This window comes from Anthonomus grandis, chromosome 1, assembly GCF_022605725.1.
Source record: "Anthonomus grandis grandis chromosome 1, icAntGran1.3, whole genome shotgun sequence".
Taxonomy (NCBI): Eukaryota; Metazoa; Arthropoda; class Insecta; order Coleoptera; family Curculionidae; genus Anthonomus; species Anthonomus grandis.
In genome coordinates this window covers 29,006,112-29,030,160 of record NC_065546.1, presented here as the reverse complement: position 1 = coordinate 29,030,160, position 24,049 = coordinate 29,006,112, and the positions used below count along the sequence as shown (strand labels likewise).

Here is a 24,049-nt window from a genome sequence, read left to right as displayed (position 1 = left end):
GACCTATTCTCATTATATGTTAATCAGGGGTCAAGCAGTCGCACTTTTTTTAGGTTATCAGTATATCTCGGTCACTTTATCAAAAAACAAAATGTTCATTTTCAGAAGGTACAGTTCGTTTCCTAAACTGCCTAAATGTGAGTTTACACCAGAAAAATATCAAGTAAGTGCCCTTGTAAGTAATTAATACGAATTCAAATAAATTCATTTGTCAGGGCCCTTCTTTAGAAAAAATTAAATCAATTAGGAAAACTCATATAAACCCAATAATCACCACGTATTACGGTAAACCATTGGCCATTCACCAGGGCTATAAACAATGGCTGTTCGATTTAGAAGGAAAAAGATACTTGGATATGTTCGGTGGAATTTGTACAGTCTCCGTGGGTCATTCACATCCGTGAGTCAACAAAAAAATTATACATTAAATTAACATTAAAAAAAACACACATTTTAGGAGAATTACTGAAGCAGTAAACGAGCAAATGAAAACACTTGTTCACTGCTCAAACGTTTATCTTCACCCACAAATTCACCAATATTCGGAAAAACTTGCTGCTAAACTACCAAACAATTTAAAGGTGTGATTTAAATGATTGATCATATGATATTTTTTTAACCAATATTTTCACGTTAGGTTATTTATTTTGTTAACAGCGGCTCGGAGGCAAACGACTTGGCGATCCTGATGGCCAGATGCCACACGAAAAAACAAGAAATCATGTCCCTAAAGAATTGTTACCACGGGATGACTTATCAGACTATGGCGCTCACTTGTTCTGGTCATTATCGATATCCCGTTGTACAAAATCCAGGATTTTTACGGGTAAAAGGAATCTGCAGCATAGGGTAGTTAGTTTAGTTTATAGTACAACTCAACCATATTTAAGTGGCCGATGAGAGGCGCAGACGAAAGAGTCAATGTGAAACAGGGACAGAAAACGATAAAATTAATACAAAATTGTAAATTCCCATGTTTTTACTGAGTTGACACTAGGCATATTTTAGCCGTGAAATTTACGAGTTAGTAATAGTTTTTTTAAATATTATTAAAGTTTGTAATATTTAAAAATAACTATAGTATAGTCCTTTTATTCTCACTTGAATGACGATAAAAACGATGAAAGCATGACGACGAAAGACCGATAGACCGAGGCACAAGAAGCTCAGGAGCCACAATGCACTTTTGCTCTTTTGCTTGCGCATACGTAGCACGTACACGAGCCCAACCTCAGTTTGTCTTTTGTGTATTGCGGTTGTTTAATGTTAATTGTTTACGTTTCGTTTATGTATATTAATTATTCGTTTTTGCAAGTGATACAAAGATTAAAGTATTAAAGTCGAATAACGTGTTTAGAATGGAGACTAAAACATTTTGCAATGTTTGCAATAAACATTATTCCAAAAATTCTAATTTGCGAGCTCATGTAAAAAAATTTCATCCTGGTAAGTAGAAATGTTTCGTTAATTTTATTTCTATTTAATGTTACTTGGAAGTCAGTTTCAGGCGAGGCGGTTCATCGTTCAAACTTACTAAAGTTTATTTTATTTTTACCTATACATTCTGAGTTATTACTGATGTAAAGAAGTAACACAAATTAACATTACATTTCATAAATCGGGACTCATTTTTTAAATTCTTCACTAGCAATGATTACTTTGTAGTTATTTGATTATTTTACATCACTAGTCTGGTATACAGGGTGTTTTTTAGATATTGCGACAAAATTCAGGAACGTGTTCTTTGAACAAAAATTCGTAAAAAAGTTCCTATAAACATAAATCCTAAACAAAAAAAAATAAATTTACATTAAATTATAGCGATCAGTCAAAGTAGAAAAATATTTTTTAATTTTTTGTGCGAAAACCGTGCATCTAACGGACAAAGTACAAGGGAACAAAAATGTTGCAAATAAAACGGGGAATTTAAAAATATTTTTTAATACAAGTAAAACCAGTGGCGTACCATTTTTCTTTATAAAAGTATTCAGCGAAAAACCCGCACACACGCCACTGGAGAACATAAAAATGTTAAAAGTATGTTGGTAAATGGCTCTGGATACACAGACCCTGCATACCAATCTTTGGACAAATATCTACAGGGGTATTTAAGTTATTGAAAAAAATTCATTTTTTTGTTAAAACTTTGTACTTCAAAATTTAAAAGGTTTAGGACCTATGTTTATAGGAACTTTTTTACGAATTTTTGTCCAAAGAACACGTTCCTGAATTTTGTCGCAATATCTAAAAAACACCCTGTATATAGAGTAGGTTATTAATGTATTTTTTACTTTTTAGATAAAACTACTGAAATTGCACCTAAAAAAGTATTTGGTGTTTTGGCATTTTGCAGGGAATGTTCTAAACCATTCTCAAAATACTCAAACTATAAGAGGCATGTTTTGATTTACCATAATGGTAAGCGAATAGTAAGATTCCTACTTAAGAGAACTCCGGAACACTGCGATATTGATTTTTCGATTAGAAGGTTTGCTAATTATTTGAGACTATAGGCTGTTTAACAAAAATGTCTTGAAATTTATTGAAGAATTGGGGAAAGTCCATTATTTTTATGAAAAAAAATATTTTGTAAAAAAACTTGGTTAGTTTTTATTTTAATGGAAAATTAGGGAGATTCCCCAATACTACAACCAGTTTTAAGGCAAGTTTGAGTCATTGAGTCATTTGAGTAATTTCCAATACTTGCAATAAAACTTCTTTAAATCGAAAAATACGATTTTCTCCTCGGCAGACACTCAGAATAAACTATATAAAATCAGCCTGTTCTTGTTCACGCGTGCGCAAGCAAAAGAGCAAAAGTGCATTGTGGCTCCCGAGCTTCTAGAGACCGAGGCCAGTTTTAAACCTACTTTTTTTTCCAGAATTATCTTGAGATCGCGGTACACCGGCAGCATACTCTGCCGCGGCGGATTTGCAAAGAGAGACCGCTCGATGCAGGTGTGCGTCGGCATCGGTCCTCAATAGCAGATCAATGCCCATGCCGCCGTAAAAAAATTGACTCTAATATTTTAATATTTAGATTATTTCAAACAGTGGCGTAGGATTAAGTTATATCGTGAATTATGAATAGACATAATAATATATTTAGATGAAACGTGGTTTTACGCATGACGTAATCAAATATTATTGGCTTGGGTTGGATTATTATGATGATTAGGTATTATGAAACATATATTGGGACGTATTCACAAAAGCACGTATTGTGTTTTGAATACTCTATGCTCAAGAGACAAACGAATCATTATACTTTATGCTGGCAGTACAGAAGGATTTCTTCAAAATGCGTGACTTTTGTCTGCTAAAGATATTTCTCAATCTTCTGAAAAGAGTCTTTTAGAATATGAAATATTGGTAGGTATATATGTAAGTATTTTATATTAATACAAGGTGTCTCAGAGAGTTTTAGTTTGAGTTCCAAGCAGGTCATCTCGTGAAAGGTACTACTAGTAGCGAAAAAGTAGGCAATTTAATATGAACAGCCTTATAAGTTATAAATAAAATAAAAGTGCAAAACTCTGAGACATCTTGTATATTATGTGAATTTTTAAACCACATTGTATATTAAATTAAACTTTATGTCCGGAGAAGGATCTCTTTCTTAAAAATATCTGATTTTTGGTCTCCCTAACTTAAAACATTGTATAACGTCAAAACCATAAGCAATAAATCCAACCATAAAAACAGATTTAGAAATGATAATAATTCATTCAGATCAAAGCAGTTGAAGTTAATTTTTTTAGTAAAACTATTTTTATAAAAAAAACTAAATAGAAAATATTAAGATTATCTTATTATATTACCCACCCGCTTTATTTTAACGGCACGCCTCTGACGGCGGCAGAGTTCAATATATTTTTTTGCGGTCGCTTAATATTTGGCTTCTTCAAGTAAAAATAAAAGGAGGTCTATCTATTGGGGTAAATAAAATACAAAGGTTTTATAATGTCAATAAGCTGAACTTTTCTAGGCGTCAGGAAAAAACGATTTTTTCTTAAACCGGTTATAAAAACGAAATACATTTAACAATTTACAAATTGAGGAAAGTAGGTTTCGTTCTCTTCGATGGTTAAGTTTTAGGATCCATAATCCTCCTACTTTAAGATTCCTCTATTCCAGGCAATTCAATATTTTGATAAAAATTTGCATCACTTTCTGAAGTGATTCAGACTTTGAGCAAAATAGTAAATTTCTTAAAGTTTACGTTTTTGTTTGCCACATATCCCTTTACTTCAGCCCAAACTAACTAACTGGTTTTAGATCTGGATAATACGGTAGTAATCGTAACACGTCATGACAATTAATTCATAACATTTATACTTAGATTTGGGAAGCTTTATTATATTATATAATTGTGGCTTTAACATAGATTTATCATACCAAATTCCTCTAAGCCGTAACCATTTTGCATTTCCGCTTTCATTGAGAAAATTATTGGTGCGTTTTTAACTGGTCTTTAGTGGTAGGGGGCGTTATCAATTACAGCCACAGTTGACTGACACACGTGACTCTCTTACGTTAAAATCTGGACCACTCTGTACATGGATGACTATTAAAATAATGCCACTAATGTCAGAAAAATTGAACAGTTAAAAATGGCAACTATTACTATTTTTAGACTATGAATCCTGACGTGTATAAAGGTTTATGGGGAGGAAATTGTTGCAGAGATAGCCCCGTGCAAGCGGACCGAAGCTGCGACTGTACCAACGAGTGTGAAGCTGGAATAAACTACTTGAAGCAATTCGAAAATGATATCACTTATGAAGCGCCCAAAACCGGTATCGCAGCTTTTTTTGCTGAAAGTATTCAGGGGGTGGGCGGAACTGTTCAGTTTCCTAAAAATTATATTAAAGGTGTAAAAGAGAAGGTGAACTCTATGGGAGGACTGTTTGTGGCAGACGAGGTAAAGTAATTGTCTTTATAGCAGTTGAACTCTTATTTCTTAACACTTGGAAGATGTTACAAGATTTCTTGCAGGTTCAAACTGGTTTTGGTAGAACTGGCGAGCATTTCTGGGGTTTTCAATCTCACGGGATAGAACCGGATATAGTCACCATGGCCAAAGGCATAGGAAACGGGTTTCCTTTAGCAGCTGTGGCCACTTCACCGGAAATCGCTCAGAGTTTAACGAAAGCCACCCATTTTAACACTTTTGGTGGAAATCCTGTTTCATGCGTGGTCGGATCGACTGTGTTAGACGTAATTAATTTTGAAAGCGGTTTATGTCCAATCACCAATAATTTGTTTGTAGATAATCGAGGATGAAAATCTACAAGAAAACGCACATAACTTGGGCAGTTATTTGCTGTTGGAATTGAAAAAGCTGAAGGAAGAAAGTCTATATATCGGGGATGTGCGTGGTAAAGGGTTGATGATTGGGGTGGAATTTGTATCGGACAGGGTCACTAAAGAACCTTTAAGCTCTGAAAAGATTATGAAGGTGTGGGAAGGTTGTTTGGATTATGGCTTGATTGTTGGTAAAGGAGGCATAAATGGAAATGTAAGTTTTGTGTTGCGATTTTTCTAACTGTTGAAACTCTGTTCCTTAATTTTATCATTAACCATATTCTCTTTTCTTTACTCCATGTTTTAAAGGTGTTCCGGATAAAACCTCCAATGTGCATCACCAAAGAAGACGCCGATTTTACAGTGGAAGTCTTACGACAGACCTTAAAAACTATTTAGCTAATTTTAAAATGGGTAAAAAAATAAATGTGTTAAAGGTACATTATATATCCATATATTTTTGTTCTTAACATTTAAATTATTGAATTCCTGATATACATTTTATGTAGACTCTTTTTTTAAATAAAAAAATTAAAAAAAAAGACTTTATTACAAATCGTGTTATTAATCACAGTATCCTAACATAACTGTATTCTCTCTTCAGGAAATTAATGATTGTTAGGTAGGAGCAAAATCTCTCATCTTTTTCTTTAATAGAACTCCAATAAATATCTTAAAAATACCTTAGGCAGGTAAGAGATCAAAATCATCACTAACATGCACCTCGGGCACATGAAATTCATCAATCTTCGGGGTGGATTTCCTGTCGCACAGGCTCATCTCCTTCAGTTTCCACTCCCAGTTCATCTTTTGGACCGCGTGTAGCGACTCGGCCTCGTGGTGATGTCGGAGTAGCATGTGCTCCTTTATGCGCTCCCATTTATCGTCCACGTCTTGGAGCCAACTTAAAAATAGACGACCTGGGCGAATTAAATTCAGAATATCATAAAAAGATTAATTTTAATAGATTTTTCCCACCGTTGTATCTGGATCGGGCATTTCTATCCTTTTCCTCCTGTTCAGGTGTAATGAGATTATAAACTTCCTCGTCTCTCAGTATCGAGCACACAGAAAAGGGAAGAGCCTGATTAGCCAAAGCTCTGGCAGCTCTACCGTGGACTCTCAATATTTCTTGTTCGACTGAGAGCACCAGTTTTTCCTTTTCTATTACATGCTGCCAGAAGAATTAAGAATTAACTCATACATTCATAGAGTAAGTAAATAATTCTTATTACCTGCATTTTCAATCTATAGCGTTCCTTTTCCTGTTCGCCAAACAAATCCTTCATCTGCGACGGTAAGGTGACCGGGTAATTGATTGTCGGGGTGGTGGGAGAAGTATTAGCTAAGACATATGTGCATCGGTTCATCAAGTAATCCTTGAAACCCTGTGGGGGTTTCGGCTGTACTAGGAATAAACCTTTACGGCGTTTTTCGATCTAAAAATACGTAAAAGTAAATTTAATATATATATTTAATAATAAATTTAATTCTTTTAGAAATATCAATGAATATCTTTTCTAAAATATGCCCATAATATTTGACAACAATGTTGAAAAACCTTTCTTGGTGTGGAAGACCAAAATCTGTCACCGCACTCCGTCACATTTATATGAAAGAAACTTTAAGAATTTACGCTTAACATTTTCTAGTTCATTCACATGATTCGTAGTTGTAATAAGTATGGTGACCACACATCATACTCCAACATTGATCTTACATAAGAGATATACCAAATTTTCAGACTAAAGATATTATTAAAAGTATTCAAATACATCTGCTCCGCGTTATAAAAATGTCGATAAATTAAAATGTAACAAGCTAGCATATCAAATTTTTCTTCATTCGAAAATATTTTTACAAAATAGTAAAAATATTTACAAAGTGTACAGGGTGTCCCATTTTGGGTACTTTTGCGGGGTATCTCCGTTATTTTTAATGTTAGCGTGATGCGGTTTTCGCGACAGTGTGCTACTTTTTCGTGAACTCCCCTTGTATTTCGGTTATTCTTTAACTTATCGAATATGTAAAAAAACAGTTTTATAGATTTTTTTCCGTAGAATGCAGTGGCGTAGATTTTTTTTTTAAATATTTACTGTTTTTGAGTTATAAGCCAAACTTGTGTTTTTTTTTAATGGAACACCCTGTATATATATGCACTAATAAATTTGTCTTCTTTTTACCTTTTCAAAAATATATAATGGTATGCACTTTTTTTAAGAAACATACAAATAAATGACAATTTTCTAAAATTAAGGACATAAATTTATTAGTAGGCCATGACTTGTAGATAACAAAACAAAAGTCAACTAAATGTCAAATATTTATATTTTACGGTTTCTTAAGTCAAATATTTGTATTGTAAGTATTTGTTTTTTTCTTTATTTAATAAATTCTTTGAAAAATGGCAGCGTATGAAAATGAAGAAAAATATGATATGTTGGTATGTTTTATACAAAGTAACGAAAATTCTGAAGAAGCTTCGGCGTTATATTTTCAAAGGTAAGTAGCGATAATGGGTACTAAAATTTAAATTACGATTATAAGTTTGTGTTTGTTAGATATCCAGAGAGGCGACAACCCTTTATTGAGACATTTGCTCGCTTAAAAGCAAATTTAGTTGAACACGGAACCTTTGTTCGCCCGCGTCCGAAAACCTATAACAAGGAGAATAGGGAAAGAAAAGAAATAGATGTTTTGGGATATATTGAAGCAACACCTTCGTCCTCATGCAGAAAAATTGAGAAAGATATTGGTGTGTCAAAAACTAATGCTCACAGGATCCTAAAAAAATACAAGTATCATCCGTATAAATTTAGTATTGTGCAACAGTTGCATCCTGGCGATGCTGAGCGCCGAGCACTGTTTTGCCGGTGGTATCTACAACAAATCGAAGCTAATGATTTGTTCGGCAGACTTGTTATTTGGTCAGATGAATGTTTTTTTTCAAGTGCGGGCATTTTGAATCGTCACAATACCAGGAATTGGAAAACAGAAAATCAGTATTTATTGTTCGAAAGGGCACAACAGGGACGTTTTGGAGTTGGAGTGTCTTGTTTTACTTTGGGCAGAAAAATAATTTATCAGATTTTTGAAGGAGGTCTTACATCACGTAGATACCTAGAGATCCTTGAGGAAGTTATTTCTGAACTGCTAGAAAATATTCCGCTAGCACAATATAATGCAATTTACTTACAACAAGATGGTGCTCCTAGTCATAATTCAAGGCTAGTAAGGGAATTTCTTGAGAATAATTTTCCGCAAAGATGGATAGGTACTAATGGACCTGTAAGATGGCCCCCACGATCTCCAGATCTTTCAATTTTGGATTTTTTTTATGGGGGTATCTACAAAATGAAGTGTATAAAACATGTTATGATGGAATTGCCGAACTTCGAGAGGCAATTAACTTAACCTTTCAAAATTTGCGAAGGAGACCAATGGTTCTATTTAATGCCATTGAAAGAATCACAAAAATGTGCCAATTTTGCACTCGAGAGAATGGTCATCATTTTGAACATTACCTTTATTTTTTTTTTCTTTTTGTTAAATACAGTGGAGTTTTTTGTTTTGTTGCTTTATGCTACAAAACAAGCTTATCTTGTAAAAATTGGAGCTATACTGTTGTAGTGTATTTTTTTTAATAATATGCTTTTGTCTCAATAGGTATATTTTTATTATGCATCCAATGTATTTGCAATGAATCCAATTCTTTGTTAGTGATTTGTCTAAGTTTTATCTTTGTTATTGTTATTCATGGCCGACTAATAAATTTATGTCCTTAATTTTAGAAAATTGCCATTTATTTGTATGTTTCTTAAAAAAAAAGTGCATACCATTATATATTTTTGAAAAGGTAAAAAGAAGACAAATTTATTAGTGCATATATATACAGGGTGTTCCATTAAAAAAAACATTGTTTGGCTTATAACTCAAAAACCGTAAATATAAAAAAAAAATCTACCCCACTGCATTCTACGGAAAAAAATCTATAAAACTGTTTTTTTACATATTCGATAAGTTAAAGAATAACCGAGATACAAGGGGGGCCCCAAAATGTCGAATTTTCAAAAATGGCCTATATCTTAAAAACTAAGAGGGCTTTGGAATTTTTGTTAACGGCATCGTTATTTTCACGGAAAAGTAGCACACTGTCGCGAAAACCGCATCACGCTAACGTTAAAAATAACGGAGATACCCCGCAAAAGTACCCAAAATGGGACACCCTGTACAATGAAATAATTCATAGCTTAATGTCAAATCTCAAACATCTCTATGACATTTTATTTCCAAAGCCTACTTTCGTTTGAGGCATCAAAGATATTTAATAATGCTTAAAAAAGGTCTAAAACAAACATTTGAATTCAGAATTAAAAGCACTTTTAATATTTGATATAGAAAAACCAGGTCCGTATTTGTACAAAAAATTGATGATAGTGGCCTGAAGACGAAACGTTAGATCTAAAATTTAATAACAGTATCTTATAGACGGAAAAATGGCTACGAGAAAGTGTCATTTATTTTCAAAATTTTTTTGTAATAAACTCGGCAGGCAACTCGGCAACTTTTTTTTTCAAAAATTATTATTTTTTAAGATTTCGCTTGGGGTACAGCACAAGTACTTGTCTTATACAAATATTAAATGATGTTCGCTCCAGTGAGGAACAGAAATCTGACATCTGCATGGCTCTACTCGACTGTAGTAAGGCCTTTGACACGGTAAATCACGACTTGTTAGTAGCGAAATTGCATTATTTTGGCCTCTCAGCGAACACTGTACAATTTTTTCAAAAATTATTTTAACAGTCGAGAGTGTCAAGTGGCCATTCCCGGAGGTGCGGGCATCAGAATTTCAGGCGATCTCTTGCGGGATGCCACAGGCTCAGTCATTTCACCTTTATTATTCTCAATTTATGTTGCGGATATGTATAAGGTAGTCAAACATGCCACCTTACAACAATATGCTGACGATTCGCAAATCTATATACCAATAAATAAGGAAAATATTGAAACGACATAAAACTCCCTCATATCCGATCTAAAAAGCATTGAAATCTTCGCAAAAGACCACAATCTTAAATTAAATTTCGCGAAAACGCAAGTTACAGTGCTTGGAAGTAAAAACATCAGAAGAGATATTGAACATAATTTAACTATTAGCATTTCAGATAATAAATTCCCAGTTGTTAACCAAGCAAAAAAATCTCGGTATTATTATAGATAATGCCCTTATTTTTGAGCCTTATATTAAAATAAAATTAAAAGCTGCCTATTACTGACACTTATTGTGTATATACAAGAATTATTTGCTGTCACACGTAAAAAGAATGATACAAAAGGTTCAAAATACCTGTCTAAGACTTTCTTTTACTATAAATTTTAGAGAACACATTACACTACATATGAATAGAGCAAATATTTAAAATATGGAAAACCGGAGAAAACCTCATATGTATAATTTTATTTACCGCATTATAAATAATAATAAGCCTCCCTATTTAAGAAATATTTTAAGACCTGCCAGTCATATTCGCAACACTAGGTTTAGTCACAAATTTTTAATCCCTCAGCGTCATACGGCATCATTTCAACGCTCATTCTCTTTTGTTGCTGCGTAATTGTGGAACCAACTGCCGGAACAGATCAAAACACGTAGCAAGAAGGCTTTCTCAAAGAATGTCAGATTAAAGTTACTCTATGAACAAGGTTCTCAGGCTTAGTAAATCATACATGTCATCAATAACACGACATGCTGACTTGAGCGTCATATTATATTATAATAATCTTTTTTTTCTTCGCTTTTCCCGCGGCCAGGCTACCCTTACTGTCGCCCCACGCTTCTGCCTCTCTAATTGCTAATTTTTTGTTTTTTTTTTTCATAACTTGACATTATATTTTGTGTAGTCGTTTTAAATTCTTTTATAGACTAAATGCTTGCATCTGCCATGCAGTGATTCTTTTTTTTAGGTTAGTTTCTATTTAGAATCATTTATCTGTTTTGTTTCTTATGTATAGGATAGTTCGCATATGCTTTCCTTAATATAAGGAGCATGTGAAGCGGTTTTTTTTTATAATCGATGAACTGTCCTTTTTGTCATGCTTCTTTTTTCATAAAATGTATTCTTTTTTATTTCTTTTGACAAATAAACGATTTTGTATTTGTAATTTTTTTAGTTTTTACAGCGGCACGTTATTGACCACCCAAATCCGATAAATTCTATCTTCCATCTAATCAACTTTTTATCTCTCATGGTTATGGAGACAATTAAACTACACTTTGTAGGTTATCTCGGTTCTTATAGAAAGTAGAGCCATGCGGTTTTAGCATTAATGTGCTACTTTTCAAAATAGGCCTGTGTTAAAAATTTGACATAATTTTTAATTTCCAGAGAAATTTTGAAAATTTTGGATTTTAGGACACTCCATGTATCTCCGTTATTATTTAACATATTAAAAAAATGGTTTTGATATAGGTTAGGTTTTTTCGTAGAACATGATTAATATTCCGATTTTATTGTAATGATTTAGGATTTTGAGATAAAAAAAATAAACTTATACTTTCTTTAATGGAATACCCTGTATAGCTTTAAATAAAAAAAAATTCTAAAATTTAATTTCCAAAAATAACTAATAAAGAGATAATTTAAAAAATTAACCTCTAATTTTAAGTTTAATAGTAGGCCATGGTCAAGCATCTTTATGGAAACAATGCCGTATTGTTTTTATGGACATGACAGAATGACAAATTATATAATTGTCAATTTTACAAAAAGTTACTATAATTATTTGTTGTATTTTTAATTAATTATTATTTGTTTTTTCCTTTTTAAAAATTGTGTCCAAATATTTCATCAAAATTGTTCCCATTTTCTCTTATACAAATTGACATAATCTCGTAATGCGTTTCATCGCATTTCAGAGTAAAATGGAACGCTCACTCAAATTCTGTATAGCTACTGTTATTATTGATTACAGAAATTGTTCAGAATTTATATGCCACACCATATAAACTTTATTTTTTAGCTAGCCCCACAAAAAAGCCAAAAATGGAAACATCGGAAGATCTAGCTGGCCACCTTGCGGCAGGGGCGGCTCGTCAGGTGAAGTAGGTGAAGGTGAGCTTCACCAGAAAATATAAATAAAAACAACATATGAGTATTTTTTTTGATCTAAGAAAATCAAAAAATACCAAAATAACTAGTTTTTATTAAATAATATATCAGTTTAGCCAATAAACAATAAATTCTATTAATCAGTTCCGCGCCGCAACCCGCAAAACCCCAATATACTAATTTATGTCCAAGTAAAGATCCCGTGTTATATCCGCGATCGCCTTCACCGTTCATGGCAACGTGACGTCAGCCTCGCGCGGCATCGCATAATCGGCCATAAGAAACTGAGACGGGGGCAGATCAATCAGCTTGATATTTACCTGTTGTTTTTTCGCGGTGTCGGGCGTTTATTTGTGGTTAGTTTGGGATTTTTCGGATTTTGGATATTAGTTAGTAGGGTGTTGGATTTTTTGCGGTAGTGGAGATTGAATTTGGAGATTGGTTCGTGTTTAAGATTTTTTTAGACAATATTTATAATAAACTAAATAAAAATGAATCCGATCAATGACGTAGTGTGCAACATACTGGAAACTCCCTTCAGGCATTGGATGGATGAAGATAAAAGGGATGTGCTGTTATATGGTCGACCAACCAATATTCTAAGCATAGAATTAAAAAAGGAAGCAAAGAAAAGAGGCAAGTCTTATATTAATTTTAAGCCTTCTTGGTTTACCGAATTTAATTGGCTGTGTAGCAGCACGGTGCTGCAAAGATTATATTGCTAGCCCTGTTTACTATTTTCAAACAAACAATCTGTATGGAATAGGGATGGCTTTACAGATTTTAATAATATTAATAGGTCCTTGCATAAACATGCAGATTCTCGAGAGCATTTAAAATGCCAATTAATGTTCAGAAACTTTGAAAATAATCAAAACACCATTGCCAATGCCTTAAAAGAAAATGCTCCACTATATAAATTAAAATTTAATGAAAATGTTAGATTAAATAGAATTTGTATGAAAACAGTTATCGACGCAGTTTTGTATCTCAGTAAACAAGAGTTGCCGTTTCGCGGACATGACGAGAAAATTGACTCAATAAACAGGGGAAATTTTAAAGAGTTATTAAATTTGTTAATGGATGTAAGCCCTGTCGAAACCAAAAACCACTACAACAAAATTAAAATTGTTTTTAGTGGGGAGTCAAAAACAATTCAAAATGAGATAATTGAATGTATTTCAAATTACATTAGTGACTACATTAGATCTGAAATTAGGGATACAAATTTTTTTCCCTCCAAATTGATAACACTACTGACATAACTCAGACCTCACAGTCATCAATAATATTAAGATTTATTAATTCTCAAGGGATATTAGTAGAAAGGTTTTACGGATTTTATGATGTTAGTGCTAGGAAAACTGCTGATCATTTGTTCACTATGGCTGAAACAGTTTTAAAACCTTTAGAATACAAAGATAAGCTAATAGGACAGTGTTATGATGGAGCGAGTGTGATGTCAGGGCATTTGAATGGACTTCAGCAAAAAATAAAAGAACATGCCCCACAAGCAATTTTTGTGCATTGTCTAGCACACCCACTTAATCTTGTTTTACAACAGAGCTTTAGGAAGATTTCAAAATGCTGCATTTTTTTTGCAACTATTGCAGGAATTCCATCATTTTTCCATAGTTCACCAAAACGATCATACGCTCTGGCATCTACATCAGCTAAACGTATGCCAACAATTACAGAGACACGATGGACTTCTAATTCAAAATTAATCAACGTAATTATTGATGACTGGCAAAAACTGAAACAGACTTTTGACAATATTATGAATTCTGAAGAGTCAGATCGTAAATCAGTTCAGTTGGCTAAAGGCTTTTTAAGAGAGTTTAATGACTTTGAGTTTTTTAGCAACAGTGTTTAGCGATATTTTCAATTTAACAGATATTTTATATGATGTTCTTCAAAAAAAATCCATGGAAATTAATAATTGTTTAAATCAAATAAAAGAAACGCGTCAATTGTTAAGCAATAAAAGAAATGAAGAAGTTTTTAATACAATTTTTGATAAAGCCAACAGCCTGACTACCATAAATACATTGAAAAGATGTGAAGCTGGATTGAACAAAATAGAAATTATCAAACAATATAGAGCTTTATATTTTGAAATATATGACCGTGTTTTATCAGAAATGGATGTACGTTTTTTAAGATTGTGAGAAATTAAAATTTGTATGCTTAGCAGATTCAACAAAGTTTGAAACGTACAGTTTAACATTTCCTTCGGACGCTTTCCAAAATTTACTGGAATTTTATGGCACAAAGTTCAGAAAACAACAAATACTAAAAAATGAACTTTGCCTTCTGTATGCCGATAAAAATTATAAAAATGTGAATTTGTAAGAACTAATAATAAAATTAAAACCAATTAAAGACATTTTTACGGAAGCTTATAATTTATTTTGTCTAATTTTCACCATTCCATCGACAAGCGTGTCCGTAGAAAGAAGTTTTTCATGTTTAAAAAGGCTAAAAACATTTACAAGAAATACTATTTCACAAGAAAGACTTTCCAGTTTGGCTATTATTTCACTACGTAAAGAACTATTAAAAGAACTTATGCAAATGCAACATCCGTTTTACGAGGATATTATTAACTGATTCGCTTCTCTAAAGGACCGAAGGATCGACTTGATTTATATAAACTAGGTAAGTCAGCTCTAACTATAATACTGTTTTCTGGGCCATGCAGATCTTCACCTACTTTTTTCCCACGAGCCGCCACTGCCTTACGGGACCATTGGTTCCTATCCATTTTTGGGAAAACGAACCTCTTAGGAATGACCGAATTGGCATTATGTTTTGGTGCAACATCTTGTTGTAAAAATATTTTTTTTTAATTTGTCAAAGCAACATTTTTATAAGTTTTTAATTTTTTTTTCGGTTGCTTTTATAATGTGATAATTTAATATTGTATGAAAATAGTGCTGATCGCGACATCTAGTGTAAACTGTGTTATAAGTAAGCATAAGTTCGGCCTACTTATAACTAACATATCTAGATGGCGTGTTTTTCCTGTAATTTGAATACTTTTCCTTTTGGGATTAGCCATTGATTTCCGTAGTCGCTGCAACTTAAATCTAAGTGGGGCAACGTTGTATTCATAATTCTTGTAAAACTGGGCCTGCGTCAGATTATCTATCGAAGAAGTATTCACAGATTCCCTTTTGGTTTTCTTTTTAAATGGTGTGGTCTTCAAGTTAACAAGTTCGATTTCTCGAGGATCAAATTCAACATGAATTTTAATGACTTCATGGCAAGACTAGCCATGTAATGTGAAAGATTATTTTAATCCGCTTTATAAAAGATCCTCGAACATCTTGAGGTAAGCTTGTTTCCTATTCTTTGTAAAATGTTTTGTCATGGTTTTTAAGGCCGCCATTTTGAAGTGAAACGTTGTTAACTTTAGGATCTTATGCAGGGTCTTAAGCTAGATCTTAAGTCAGTTCTTAAGCCGAGTCTTAAGAGAAGTGTTAAGTCTTAAGGGCCATCCCAAGACCATTTCGAGTCATTTCAGGTGCTGTTCCCATTTCCCAAAATAAATTAGAGCTTTATCGGAATTTTTTTGCCTCTTCATGACGTTATTGATTGGATCTTAGTCAGCTGCTGCCTTTGAATCTGCATAATGAGTTACCAGGTAAGAGGAATATGTAAGCAATGTTATAATTTCTAATTTGCCATCGTTATTTGGATTTTGGATCATCATTCTTCTTTAATGTAATGTAATTTGTACATCTACTGAAATAATAATTTATTTATTATCTTTTAATTTCACTAACTACTACATGTTGTAGAGTGTACTGTGCAGTAGGTTGCTGACTTTGACTTGACCAAAGGGTAGTTGCATACTATAGAATTATTGATGTTTCCAATGTTTTATAAAATGCATAGTTTTTATTTAAGTGAAAAGTTAAACAACGAACACTGACCAGTATTCGCAGATTTTTTTATACTATGGTGTTGTTAACTGAGGCTTATTGTGTGTTTTACTATGTGTTATATTTCTTTACATCCTTTTGTTTATGTAAGAACCAATTTTCCAGTTAAAGGTTCTTACAGCTGCACTTTAGCAAACACACCAAACTGGATGACGCCCGCAATTTAAAAGGTAAGCATCTCTAGAATAATTCATTCTAACCCAATTAGTATTCTCCAGACTGATAAGCTGCCGTTAGCACATGTGCCACTCTACTAAAGATTCTCCACATCAGTCAATTTTAAAAAAACACAGAAATCTAATAAAAGGTGGTTACAAATTCGGGAATTACTTTTTGTGGAATGTTATATACCAACTTGATGTTACCTCACTCCTTAAAATATTCTAAAAACTAATTTGTCCACTCAAAATGAAACATGCAACGATAAACCCGAACCTTCCTTGCCATTGACGTTCAATAGTAATATGAGGATTTTCTTGGTGGCAATTCTATCTGATGACAAACAGGCTTCATTGCTCCATATTACAAATCGACCCAATTTAATGAATGTTCAATTGTTTTTAAGTAATACACCAATTACTGTTGAACAATTATTTCGTTGTTAGGGTGAAATTTGGGTTTCTAGAATCAAATGCGGCTTGCTTTTCTTAACCCCGACTTCAGACTCAATGACTAGTATAAGATGTAGATGGAATTAGCTATGCATGCCAAAACATTACTTTCATCCAATTGATTCACTTTTTAATAATTTGTTTGTCTTGGTTTCGAAAATGGGGCTATGATTAATTAAATTTTCATTTGTCATAATTGCTTAAATTGTCTTCTCTTGGGATAATTACAAGAGGTAAGGCAACCCGTTAATAAGTGGGTATGTAATGGATTAAAATATTGTATTCCCAAATGTGAAAATAGCATATTGTATATTTATTTATTTTTTATTTATTTATTAATATACGGCAGAGCCAGTTTACAAAAAACAAAATAGATAATACAAAATACTAGATAATATAACAATATAAATATATAAATGCAATACTAGAATTACAAAAAGAAAATATACCAAAATAAAACCTCTGAAAAAACAATTATCAACAGGGCTAAAAACTTAACACTATCCAAGGAACGTAGGTTAAAGTGTAAGATTATTTATTTTTGATTTGAATGACCGTAAGCCGCCGGAAAATGGATCCAGACTATTTTCATTAAAGAAACGCAAAGTCCTAGTCAGTGGAGAAAAAAACCCATAGTTGGCCGAATGAAAGGGTAAACGAAACATAGAAGAGTTGATCCTTCTTTGATCGGTGTTAAAAGGAATTGCTTCCAAGACAATAGGACAATGATATAAACCATTTAAGATCTTATAAAACGTTAAAGCATCAGAATAATGCCGTCTGACTTCAAGATTAGGGATATTAAACTGGACACTGACAGCATTATAGTCGATGTAATAATTACGAAAAATATTAACTTCAGCTCTATAAGCAAGATATCTTAAGAATCTTCTTTGTACAGCCTCAAGGCGTTGAGAATCAATGAGAGAATCATAATAAGGGGACCAAATTACAGACGCATACTCAAGCAAGGAACGTACCAAAGAGTATTAAAGTAATTTGAAACAGTAAGGTGAAAGATGTAAACTATTTCTAATGATAAAACCAAGACTACGCATACTCCTGTTAATAATATCCAAAATATGCGGCAAAAAAGTTAGCTAAGTATCGAAAAGAACACCTAAATCTTTAACGGTATCAACTGACTTGAGTTCGTTATTGTTGATTCTGTATTGATAATTAATAATTTTATTAGAACGACCAAACGAAATACATACACACTTCTTTACATTCAGTTCCAGACTATTGCTATTACACCACTCAGCAACACTATTTAAATCCAATTGAAGAAGCTCAGCATCAAGATATGACTCAATGGCTTTATACAGTTCAAAATCATCAGCAAAAGCAAGATGTTTTGAATGAACAATTACATCACTCAAATCTCTTATGAACAAGTTAAAAAAGACCGGTCCAACATGCGAACCTTGAGGCACGCCTGAAGGTACTTCAATACCATTAGAAATATAATTACTTATCCTGACCAACTGTGTGCGACCAGTCAAAAAACTGTGACAAAATTCGACCAAAGTCCTACCAAGACCCATACTTCCGAACCAGATGTTCATGACCAACCCTAGGCCTTCGAAAAGTCTGTATACACACTATCGACCTGTACAGACCTCTCAAAAGCACCAATGAAATCATATTGGTAAGTCAACAGGTTAGTCACCGTAGATCTACCCTGACAAAAACCATGCTGATGGTCACTAAGCAATCGCCTACAGTGCCCCGAAAATCGCACAGAAAACAACCTGTCAAACAGCTTAGGAACTACAGACTGAATACACACACCTCTATAGTTACAAATATCAGTTCTATCGCCATTTTTATGAATTGGTGTTAAAAAGCTTACCTTCCAATAATCAGGAAATTTGCCTGATGTCAAGCAAAGATTGAAAAGGTAATGCAGAGGCTTACTCAGAGTGCACACACAGTTTTTAAGAAAAACAGATGGAATACCATCAGGGCCAAAAGAATTTTTGTTAGGAAGGCGTAAGATTTCAGCAAATATGTCCAATAAAGAAAAAGGGATGCAATTTAAATCCAGACTGTAATCAAATTTATAGTCAGGAGCCTTACGGACAGGTTGCCTGTATGTAGTTTCAAAATACCTAGCAAATAATTTTACAATATCATGACCATTACCAGCAACCTCGACTTCCATATGCATGCTATTGGGGTATGAATCAGACCTACGTAATCTTTTAATGTGTTTCTAAAATGAAGAATGATCGTGAGAAATGTCAGTATTTAATCTTTCAATATATGACCTAAAACCTTCATCACGAAGAGTTTTACATTTATTCCTCAAATTTGAAAAATTAATATAATCCATGGGATCCTTCCTATTTTTGAATTTTGTATGAGCAACCTTTATTGAATAACAAGATTCTGTAATTTTCTACTAAACCAAGTGGGAAAATTAGATGATTTAAAATGTTTAATTGGAACAAACATCTCAATAGCAAAATAGGGAGCATTGTAAAAAATATCAATGCATTTATTAATATCCTTCTGATTAAAAGCAATATCCCAATTCATCTAAGCAAGGTAAATTAATGACAACAAAATCACAGTTTACAAAATCATAATAATAAACATCATACTTAAGACTAAAATCACAATACTTATTTCATAAGCAGAATGGTGGTTTGATGCCGGTGATAAATTTTCAGTGGCATATATGACTTCAACATTTGACAAACTTGAGAAAAACAAATCAAGAAATGTACCAAACAAATTTGGCAAGCCATTCACCTGCTTAAGATTAAGATAGTTTCAACAACTACATACCACATTTGCAGATGTTATAGACTCTTATATTCATGATATTCTTGCCACTGCATAATATTAGTACAAAGATGTGTTCCAGGGTTGAATCACTGGTCTGTAATAACCTGGCTTTAAAACATTTACGAACAGCAATCAAAGTGCCACCACCCCTTTGCCTCCCCGTATTTGTGTAACTTCGATCCTGACGGAAAATATTGAAGTCAGTGAACCTTAACTCCGAGTCCAGAAAATCTGTATTGAGCCAAGACTCCACCAAAATTACAACATCATATATGCAACTGTTGACAGCATTCAGATCAGCTATTTTAGTTCGCAAACCACCCGCATTATGAAAGTATACATTTAGTTTCTTGGAGTTTGCTTAATAACATTATTCCTCTTTTGTTGGACCACCTTAGGAATACCATTAAAATATTGTATGCATAAGTTCTGTTCTGTAAGTGAGCCCAAAGTAAGTTTTCATAAGCATTTTTTATTTGCTTACGTTGAATAGGTGTTAGGTCAGCTTTTATTTTAATTTGTAAATTATCAAGTGATTTACGATTTTTTAAAACAGAGGATGCCAGGTCACTATTAGGGAAAACCACTCTCAATTGTCTCAATTTGTCTTTGTTTAATTTGCCTAGACGATAGGCTTTAAAACTTGGACAGGTAATATTTAGTCTTAGAAAGCACTCAGTTATATTCTTCTTGTGATCTAAACGAACTTTAGATTCTTCGGCATTACTCTCAGGGACATCATAAAAAATAACATTCTTGGATCTGGTAGCTCTTTCGTGCATTTCCTCGTAAATCTCTGAAGGGGTCTGCTCAGCAGCCATGTTAGTCTTATTTACCCCCTGAGATTTTAATTGATCCAACTCATACTTAAGGTCTTGGACCTCAGATCTAAGCTCAGATACCACTGAGCCAAGGCCGCCTGTCCGAATAGCCTTAATTTCATCCAACAGACATGTCAACTTAGTGTTCTGATCGTTAATAGCATTAAAAATATTTAATATGATCAAAACAACATCCGACACCTCAATATTCTTTACTTGAACGCTGGGGTACTTAATTCACCAGTTTGCAGCAAGAAACTCATAAACTTGATTAAGAAATTTTTTACAGCAATATAATTTAAAATATTTAATTATTTTCCTACCATTCCTACCAATAAATGAATGCAATTACCTGAAATCCTTTTAAATTGCGTAAAGTCAATTAATGTGTAATATTAGTAACACACAAGAAAATTTAGTTCAGCATTTTTATAAAATCCGACACTGCCTATAATCCATAGTTTTACAATGCTAAAATAGCTATAATTCGCCTTTCAACCTCAATAATCCTCTGATTAAGCAATTGCTCTCCAACCAATTTATTTCCATACCTGTTTCCTAATATTCATGAACAACTTGTAGCAATTCGTTATGGGTTGCTCGTGGGGATGCACCTCGCGCGACTCCGTCGACGACTCGGCGTTGTCCGCCTGCTGTTGCTGCTGCGCCTGCTGCTGCTGCTGTTCCCGATTCTGTTTCATTTTGCGTTTTCGCGGATGGAGTTCGTTGCTGGGCTGAGCGGGAGTTGGTGGTGCTGGGGCGGGAGTCGACGACGTGTTAGTCGGCGCACTCGATTCCGGTTCCGTACTGCTAGTCGTCTGAAAAAAAAACAACTTATATGTATATGAAAGAAATCGAAGTGGTGTAGTGTAGTATTTAACGTTAAAATTTGAATTTCGCGCCTTTATGAGTTATGACGTCATGCGCGTTGAAAGTTATCCCGTTTTGTTAGGTTGCTACATAGAGAATGTAAAATAACAAGAGAAGTTTAGTATGTATAAGGGATAAATTAAAGTTAACACAACAAAATACTCAAGTTTTAAAAAATAAATATAAACTGACAAAAATCAAGTACAATCATTCATAAAAAATACAAAAGCAAAATATGATAAACAAAATTAGATAATTCTAAAAATAACATCAAAGAAACATGGTAATATATGAATGAAGTCACCAATACGCATAAACAAAAAAATAATAAAAGAAACAAAATTCGGGAGAAGATTTAAGAAGTGTTATGTGTAATTTGAGTGTCACACTAAAGGTGCCAACCATAGGACTACTATTATAAGTTTTTTAAAAAACCATAATAGTCCAGTATATGGCAATATAACCAGCCAAACAATCAAGCTAGTGTAATCGTAAAGTCATTGTGTCATTGTTAATAATATGTTTTTAGGTGGAATTGTTCCTAACGTATTTAAAAAGACAACTGTTAGACATCGATTCAGAGAAGTTTGGGCCAAGACCGTCACATTAAACTGAAATAGCACGTATTGCCTACCTTCTTTAGTTTTAGCTAAATTACATTCAAATTATCATACAAACTACAATGCTTAATAAGCTAACAACATCTATATACAGTACCGAGCAAAAGTAAAGAAACTTTTTTTTTTTATTTTTAAATTTATTTTATTAAAGTTAACTAAAATTTTTTTATCCTATAATACTACACCAAACTAGATAATAAAAATAAAACATAAACAATATAATTCTACTTATTATAAAACCATATGTAAATTAATGTAAAAAAAACAGGGAGCAAAAATAGAGAAACACATATTTAAAGAAAATATATAATAACAACAAATTAATATTTAGTTGCATATCCCTTATTTTTAATAACTGCAAGGCATCTCCTTTTCATAGATCCAATCAGAATCCCTAAGGTCGCCTTGGGTACAGAATGCCATGTAGCTTCAACTGCTTTAAACAACTCGTCTCCATTTTTAATTTTTTCGGGATGTACCTTACGAATTTTTTTGTCTACTAAATCCCATAGATTCTTTATTAAGGTCACGACTCTGAGCTGGCCACTTAACAACAGTAATTTTTTTGTCCTCAAAATTTTTTTTTTAAATTTTAGCTGTATGCTTCGGACCATTGTCGTGTTGAAACCTCCATTGCAATGGCATGTTTTCCTCTGCATATGGCAACATATTATCAGTTTATTTAATATTTCTAAATATTTAAACCTATCCATAATCCCATCTATTTTGACAATGGGGCCCATTTCCATACCAGAGAAACAACCCCACACTTGCACATTTCCCCCTCCATGCTTAATAGTGCCCAAAGCATACTTTGGATCAACTCTTTTATTTTTAGGACGCCACGACCCATAAAATACCATCATCAGAAGAAAATAAATTAAACTTAATTTCATCCGAAAATAATACTGTATTCCATCTTGCTTCTGACCAGCTTAAAATGGTCATGTGCAAATTGAAGTCGGGCGGTTCGATTCTTCTTCGAAATGAAGGGTTTCTTGGATGGTTTTCTTGCCGGCAAGCCACTGTCCCTTAAACGCCTTTGAACTGTATGGACACTAATATTTACATCGTCTAGTTGAGATTTTATATCCACTGCTATGTTAAATGGATTTTTAAGAGCTAAGGATTCAATATTCTCGTCAACTCTAGGCGTCGTTTTTCTAGGCCTACCAGTTTTAGGTGGACTTATTAATGAGTTCCTAATGCGGTGTAACTTTATGGTTTTGGAAACGACTGAGCGGTTTAATCCTAAGTGCTTAGCAATGATTGCTTGCTTAACATCCGATTGATATTTTGATATTATCAACTGTTTTATACATAACGCCAAAGTAATACCTCGAGGCATATTTACAGGTTATTCTTTATTAATTAACAAAATATTATTGTGTATTGCTTTCAATAAGCAAACATAAACTAAGAACTTTAAAAATATTTCTCTAATTTTGCTCCTCATAAAATAAAGATAAGCAAATAGATTGTTTTTGTTGCAAGAATTTATAAATACGAAATATGTTTTTGCATTCCTTTGAACCTAAAGAAATAATGTGAGTATTTGTTTATTGGCAATAGTCGATTACTCTGGCTTTATATTTATTAAATAAACTGTTTCTCCACTTTTGCTCGGTACCGTATGTTTGCGACACAATGTTCTACCTATGACGAGTACACATCCGTAAAGCTAATGTTATAAAAAGCAACCAGGGTTGCCAGGTAGCGGGACCAGCCCTTTTTCTCCGCAAGATTGGTAGCGGGATAAGTAGAATATTTCTTAATAATAATTCTATATAATATATATACCTATATTCAATTTAATATTCAAATAATTTCATTTAGTGTCGGATTTCCCAGTATTGATAAAGGCAGACATTTAGGTATCGTTTTTTGATAATCAGGTAACAGGTATAATGGGGAATACTGTAAAATAGGGAAATATATATTCTAAAATTATTGTTTGAAAAT

The 24,049-nt window shown here is 33.1% G+C and overlaps 2 protein-coding genes across 6 annotated transcripts in view; one reads left to right on the top strand and one right to left on the bottom strand.

Moving 5' to 3' along the window:
• The first annotated feature begins 5 nt into the window (after positions 1 to 5).
• Positions 6 to 5,754, top strand: LOC126735200 (alanine--glyoxylate aminotransferase 2, mitochondrial). Its single transcript, XM_050439155.1, has 8 exons — positions 6 to 163; positions 216 to 400; positions 458 to 581; positions 638 to 826; positions 4,637 to 4,924; positions 4,999 to 5,220; positions 5,273 to 5,521; positions 5,617 to 5,754. Exons 1-8 carry the CDS (start codon positions 17 to 19, stop codon positions 5,704 to 5,706), a joined length of 1,494 nt encoding a protein of 497 aa, XP_050295112.1. The 5' UTR covers positions 6 to 16; the 3' UTR covers positions 5,707 to 5,754.
• Positions 5,746 to 24,049, bottom strand: part of LOC126735170 (ankyrin repeat domain-containing protein 12-like) — a 122,965-nt gene continuing 104,661 nt past the window's right edge. For all 5 annotated transcript variants that reach the window (XM_050439120.1, XM_050439127.1, XM_050439136.1 and 2 more), the window contains 4 exons: positions 21,149 to 21,415; positions 6,543 to 6,746; positions 6,286 to 6,481; positions 5,746 to 6,227 (listed from right to left, as the gene is read on the bottom strand). In XM_050439120.1, the coding sequence (XP_050295077.1) occupies positions 5,992 to 6,227; positions 6,286 to 6,481; positions 6,543 to 6,746; positions 21,149 to 21,415 (903 nt within the window). In that variant the 3' untranslated portion in view covers positions 5,746 to 5,991. The remainder of the gene's footprint in view (positions 6,228 to 6,285; positions 6,482 to 6,542; positions 6,747 to 21,148; positions 21,416 to 24,049) is intronic.

Coding starts and splice junctions, on each gene's coding strand:
- LOC126735200 (XM_050439155.1), top strand. CDS start 17: ATGTTAATCAGGGGTCAAGCAGTCGCACTTTTTTTAGGTTATCAGTAT. Junction 401..457: donor TCCGTGGGTCATTCACATCC/GTGAGTCAACAA, acceptor CACACATTTTAG/GAGAATTACTGAAGCAGTAA. Junction 582..637: donor AACTACCAAACAATTTAAAG/GTGTGATTTAAA, acceptor TTTTCACGTTAG/GTTATTTATTTTGTTAACAG.